This window comes from Centrocercus urophasianus, unplaced genomic scaffold (assembly GCF_019232065.1).
Source record: "Centrocercus urophasianus isolate 14NV4802_14NV808 unplaced genomic scaffold, USGS_Curo_1.0 seq_38, whole genome shotgun sequence".
Taxonomy (NCBI): Eukaryota; Metazoa; Chordata; class Aves; order Galliformes; family Phasianidae; genus Centrocercus; species Centrocercus urophasianus.
Window position 1 is genome coordinate 1160889 of NW_024884955.1, and position 6360 is coordinate 1167248.

The 6360-nt window shown below is 61.4% G+C and overlaps 1 protein-coding gene across 1 annotated transcript; it reads right to left on the bottom strand.

Moving 5' to 3' along the window:
* Positions 1-3032: 3032 nt before the first annotated feature.
* On the bottom strand, positions 3033-5274 carry LOC122167684 (ammonium transporter Rh type B-like). Its single transcript, XM_042832440.1, has one exon. It carries the CDS (start codon positions 5258-5260, stop codon positions 3923-3925), a length of 1338 nt encoding a protein of 445 aa, XP_042688374.1. The 5' UTR covers positions 5261-5274; the 3' UTR covers positions 3033-3922.
* Between the last annotated feature and the right edge of the window lie 1086 nt (positions 5275-6360).

A 6360-nucleotide genomic window follows, 5' to 3' on the forward strand; every position in this document is an offset into this window, starting at 1 on the left:
TGCTGTGTATCCGTGGGTAGAAGGATGTGCATCTCTAGTGAGTGTGGCTCCAGGACTGGGAGAGCTGCCCTGGGCCCCCGGCTGTGTGAGGGGACCTGGGGGAGGGCAGTGGGATAAACATCTGGGGAATGGAGGGTCAGTATGAGCACGGCTGGGAGGGACCCTTAGAGGTAAGTGCAGCCCTGAAGGCTGTGCCTCCTTCCTTGGTTGGGGTGTGCGAGACCAGAAATAAATCCTCTCCTGGCTCTGCAGCCCCGAGCTTTGTGTGGGGTGGGGGCTCCTCGGCCTCACTGCGGCGGAGCTGTGCTCGCTGATTCAGCTTCCCCAGCCCTTCTCTTCCCCCCCGCCCCCCCCCCCCCCCGGCGGGCGCCGCGGGGGGCGCTGCGGGGCGCGAGGTGGCGCCAGCGGCCTGTGAGCCGCCACCGCTTTGGGCGTTGGTGGGGGGGGGAGGAGGGTGGATGCAAGATGGGGGGTCCAACCTTCGGGATCGCCCTTCGGGGTGCGCGACCCCTGCCGCTGGAGGAGGAAGCGGGATGGGGTGGGATGGGTGCGTGCGGTGCTGCTTCGTTTTCCTCAGGGTGATGGAGGGAAGTGACACCGGAGCGGCACCGCCTGCAGAAAGCGTTTGCAGCGCCGGTGGTTTTGCCCCAATCTCTGCCTTCGGGGGCACGGGGAGCCCGGTGCGGCGGCAGGAATGAGTGCATGGAAAGGCAGGAAAGAGTGAAGGAAGAGGCTGAAGAGAGGGAGGGGAAAAACGAGGTCGAAGCGCCGGTGGAATCACAGCAAAACAGCCGGAAAAAGGAAACGGGCCTGAAAAGTCACATAAAAATAGCAGCGAGGCGAGCCCAAGTGTGCAGCACATGGGAGTGAGCGCATTTCCTTCGAGGGCAGCACCGCACGCTCCCGGCTGCTCTGGGGGGGCTGCTCTGATGTGGCTCCAGCAGCCGCTGCCTCCCTGCAGCCCTCCCTGCCCTCCCCCCGGCCCCTGCGCGGTGCCAGGCTCTTGGCATCCTGTCGGCACCGCGCCAGCCTCCGCCTCACTCAAGGGCGGCCGTGTGAAGGCTAAGAACGTGACATGCATCGTGCAGGAGGAGATGCCGCACGGGGATGAGTTGCGCTGGGCTGTGCCGCGTTGGGATGCGTGCAAGGAGCCGGCTGTATGCGCGCAGCCACGTGCCACGCTGTCCCGCAGGTGTGTGCATGCCCTGGTGGTGATCGGCTTCCCAGCTGCGTCCCAGCGCTTTGCAAACAGCGCAATCACCGCTTCCTCCCTTCGCCTCTTGTTTTGCAATCAGCGCCCCAGGGAGTGGGGTCAGCGTGTGGGGCTGTGGGGACGGCTGCTCTGTGCCAGGCTCAGCGTGCTGCAGCCCTGGGAGCTGGCAGCGCACCCAGCTGGTACATCAACGCGGAGCTGATAGCGGGGGCACGTTTCACCCTTTTGCAATGCTACGTTCCAACAAAGTGCTGCTGGGATGGAGCAGTGCCATCCCCATCCTGGGAACGCAGCGGCCCCGATCCCCAGCAATCGAGGACCGTATGTCCTGCCCTGTTGCTCAGCTGCGGTGCTCGTGGGGCGGGGGCTATGGGGCCGGAGATGGGGCTGTCAGCCCCATATGGGCACGGAGTGAGCGCTGGGGGCACTGGCACACGCAGCCTGTGTCTGACAAAGAAGAAGAGCGTTTTGTTCTCTTCCCATCTCCCTGCAGCATCGTAAAGCTGTTGAAAGCCCAGATTTACGGTGTGATAAACGCTAGGGGCTCTGGTTAATATTTTACTGCTTCATCCTTTGGAGAGAGGCGGTGGTGGAGGAGAGCTGGGCTCGGGGCGGCACGCCCAGCAGCGGCTCTGCCCGGCTCCGGCTGCGGGACAGCGGATCCCAGGGGATGGGGACAGCAGGGAGTGGGGCCGTACAGAGCCATGCCACGACCCAGGTGGGTGCTGGCACCCCTGGCTACGGGGCAGCAGCTCCCATGATCCCGTATGGACACTGTGGGTGGGCATTGAGCTGGGGGTGTCAGCCCCCAAAGGAGCACAGTGCTGGGAACCGTGAACGCAAACCCCAGGGTCCCGCAGTGGGGAAAGGCAGCCCCCCCATAGCTTCCCAGGCTGTTGCTGCTTTGGAAGGCATCTGCCGACCAGATTGGGCCCGTGCTGGGACGTGCCACCAAGCTGTGGGCACGGCTCTGGGTGCCCGCATTGCCCTCTTCCCAGCACGCTGCGTGGCCCCATGGGTGCTGGATGCAGCCTGGCTGTGCTGGTGGAGCAGTGCTTGTGGTTCTGGGTTCTCTGCAGGAGGTGCAGCCCTGCTGGGATGGGCCCGGGGGTGCTGGGAAACAGCTCAGAACTGAGGGGAGTGTTTGCAAGGAGGCTGAGTGGGTAAAGCATGAGAACTCCAAAAGGGAGCAGAGAGGGGCCTGTGCTGTGCACCACCGTCCTGCTGTATGCGATGAGCAAAGGGGCTGTAGCTTCGGGGCTGCGTGTGGATACGTGTGTGTGCACGTGGGTGTGAACGTGTGCACGCACGTGTGTGATGTCTGTTTGTGTGTGTGCGTGTGATATGGCAGTTTCCCAAGGCAGTAGCAGCACTCTCTGGAGCCGCCAGCCCCATGCACCCTCCTCCATGTCCCTGCTGGAGCTGCAGCCATGCAGCGGGATGCCAGCAGAGTGGGGTGCTGGGCTCAGTCAGAGCAGCAGCAATTCCAGACCCTGATGGCATCACAGCGCAGGCTCCAGCAGCCCTTGCTGTGTGATGTGGGCTGGATGGCAAGAAGGGAGCAGGCTCTGCTCCGTGTCCACACCACGCACACCTCCACGAGGCCGCACTGGTGCTGTTGGGGCACTGTGGCTGTGCTCAGGCCCCGTCCCCACTGCTCAGCCCGTGGCACCCTCCGCCGGGGCCCATTGTTCTGCCACGCCGGGCTGCAGGGCAGGATTCCTTTGTCAGAACTGAACAATATTTTATTCTAACAATTAACCAAACCCGCCCGGGCTGCCGAGCCTGGTTGTGATTATTGGAGGGCGAATTCCCCAGCTTCGCTCTTGGTGTTGGCTCTGCCTGGGGCCACGCGAGGCAGTGGGGATGCAGCCCCAAGCTGCGGGGCTCACAGTGGGGTCCCTGTGTGCCCAGAGCTCTCATCCCTGCAGCAGGCACTGGGGGAGGCTTTTCACTGCCTTTACCCCCTTTGGGAGCCTTCAACGTAGTCTCTGTGGCAGTGATGGAGCAGGAGTGCGTGACTCACAGAGATGGAGAGAGGACTGTGAATCACAACCCTTCCCAGGCAGGATGAGGCCCTGTGCCGCCTGCCATCAAGGGGCTGCAGCCTTTGTCCTCAGTGGGGTGGCAGTGGGGCTGGGCTGCATGTGATGGGGCCACCGCTCTTCCTGCAGGGGCCCCCATGCTCCCAACCCTGCTGTTGGGGTGTGGAGAGAGTTCCATGGGTTGAGGGGTTCTTCCTGCAACCTGGCTCTGTCTGAGCACCAGTCTGGGCATTGCTGGCGAAAAAGGGAGGCAGCTCCCTGTGCAATTTATCCAGGGAGTCCTGGTCGAGTTTGGGTTATCCAAGACACTGTAACTTATGAAATCCCTCTAAAAATCTCTCGCTTGTGGCTATCTTATCCACCATGCTGCTTCCAGCCCTGCAGCTCTCCAACAGAGATGCGGTGGAGAAGCCCAGGGAAGCACAGGGATATTGGCCGTCCTGTGTTGGCAGGTAGGGAAGAGACATCCAGAGACATAAAGCCTGATCCGTGGGACTATGGATCCGTCAGGTTGTGTGCTCAACTCCTGTTGCTGCATGGGGGCAGAGGTTTGCAGCCTTGAGGTGGGTGTGGGCAGAAGGGTGCAGCGATTCTCAGCAGCCGGAGCTGTGCATTCTGCATGAGCCCCTGCTGGAAATGCCATTGAACGTCCCACATTTGGTGTCTACACGCACTCCTTCATGGCCAGGCGGTCCACCTCAGTGCTGCTGCCCAGAGGTGGGGGGCTCTCTGCCCGCTCCTGGAGCTTAAAGTACAGTGCATCCTCAAAGCACAGTGGTTCAGGCGGTGGGGCCAGGCAGGGCAGGCGCAGTGCAGCACCCACCAGCATCCCGGCGAGCAGCGAGCCACTGAGAGCCACCATCAGCCCAGCTGCTTGCCACTGTGCCTGCCTGTGCCTTGCTGCCTCGCTGCCATCCCCAGGGGCCACCAAAGCAGCCACAACACTGGCCACCGCACCGAGGATGCCGGGCAAGCCATGCAGGTTGTGGATCCCACAGCGGTCCTGAAGCGCCAGTTTCTTTGCCAGGAGCGGGGTGAGGAACTGGAAGCCCAGGATGCACAGCAGTGAGGAGAGACTGCCCAGTGCCAAGGCTGCTGCTGGAGTGATATGCATGTCGGCCACTGCACCGATGGCCACACCGCCCGCCAGGCTGCCGTTCTGCAGGTGACCCGCGTTCAGCTTGCCGTCACTCTCCAGCAGGATGGAGATCAGCACAGTGGTGATGGCACTGGCACTCAATGCCAGCAGGGTGTGCAGGATGGCACGGTGCTGGGCATCCTCTGGTTGGCACAGCACAGCCACGAAGCTGGGCCAGAACACCCAGAGGATGAGCGCTCCCAGCAGGGCCAGGAGGTCGGAGCGCGGCGTTGGGGTCTCTTTAGGATGCACCGTTGGCTTTGCATTCCCAAACAGCACTTTGGACACGCCGAGGCCAAAGTAGCAGGCGAAGATGTGGATGGTGATGGTGCCACCCACATCAAGGACACCCAGCCGGGTGATGATGAGCCACTCACTGGCCAGGTAGATGGGCACCTCGCAGAGGGCCATGGCCAGCAGCTGGCAGGGACTCGTCCTGCCCAGCACGGCTCCCGCTGAGATGAGCACAGTGACGGCAGCAAACTCAGCGCTGAGCATGCTGTGGAGTCCCAGAAGTGCTTTGCCGTGGTGCAGGCGGTGCAGCAGACCCTGCAGCACCAGTGCCCACTGCGCTGAGACATTGAGCAGGAGAAAGTTGTGGGTCAATGCGCTGAGCCCGTAGCGGGGCAGGAAAGCCAGCAACAGCCCCAGCCCCACCACCAGCATCACCTGGATGTCCTGGAAGAAGGGAAAGGTGCTGTGGAGCTGCTTGGGTGCATGCTCGGCGTCCTCTGAGTTTGTGGCTGCAGCTGAGTGCTCGTCATAGGTGATGAAGAGAGCGAAGAAGAACAGCAGGGCAGCCTGGAACAGGCCCAGTGAGAGGGGCAGGAGGCAGCGGGTGCTGGTGGGTGGTGGCAATGCCATCCCCAAGCAGGAGACAGGATGGTGGCAGTGGCACAGCAACGCAGGGGCTGGTGCTGAGCTGTGCTCCACCGTGTGTTGGGGATTTTATGGCCGCAGTTAATTTTTAACAGGAAATAGGAGCTGATGGACCAGGAGGCTTTTCTCCTTACCACCCCCCTTCCACTTCTTTCAGTGCAATAAATGACCCCTGCGCTCCTGTTTGTAAACCATAAAAATTGGATGCGAGGCTTTTTGGGTCTTGAAGAGATCAAAGGGCAGCTGCCGTGGGGCAGCAGAGCAGCCCATGGGGCCGGCGGTGGTGCTGGGACTGAGGGGAACGCAGTGACATAGACCCACTTTCCCCCATCTGCAACCCCAGAGCCAGAACCCGTCAGCAGTACCAATGCTGGGAGGGTTCCCTGTGCGTGTGCGCAGCAGGACGTGGCTGAGCGCTGCCGGCTCTGCCCGGATGGGGACAGCTCTGGGCTCACCATGGCTTTGGTACCATGCACGCGTTGCCCAACCTTCACGATGCCCTGTGAAGCCCCGAATTCAGGCCGCAGAGATCTTTTTCTCACAGGTTTGTGTTGGCTTGAATGGCTGGAAATTCATTAACAATTAGCGCGCGAGAAAAACAAAACCCAGAGCAGCCAAGCTGCTACCCCGAAGTTTCTGGGTTGCTGTTTAATGTGACATTTTGCCAGTGAATGTCTGGAAAAAAAATATGAGAACCACAAGAACAAAAGGCAGAAGGGTTGGTAAATATTTGTTCCAGAGAGAAGATATTTTTGTGCTGTCCCTGATCTCAACACCCCTGCCGCGGGCGCTGGCTCCGCGCCGCTCTTCGTCATTGTTACTGGAGGATGAGGCAGGCGAGGGCGCAAAATGGGAAACAATTGTTGAATAATCCGCGCGCGGCCGCGTTGCCAAACCCTTCCCTGCCATTTTTCAACACAGCGATGCTGGAAATCGGGGCAACGTCGATAGGAGGTGCGTTGGAGGGAGCGCCTTCGGGCACGGCGATGGGGTCACGTTGTGCTGAGCCACCTCGGACTGCAAAATAAAGGGCAGAGGGCCTTGAGGGTTTGTGGGCTTGGACCAGGGGATGCTCCATCCTTGGC

Coding starts and splice junctions, on each gene's coding strand:
- LOC122167684 (XM_042832440.1), bottom strand. CDS start 5,260: ATGGCATTGCCACCACCCACCAGCACCCGCTGCCTCCTGCCCCTCTCA.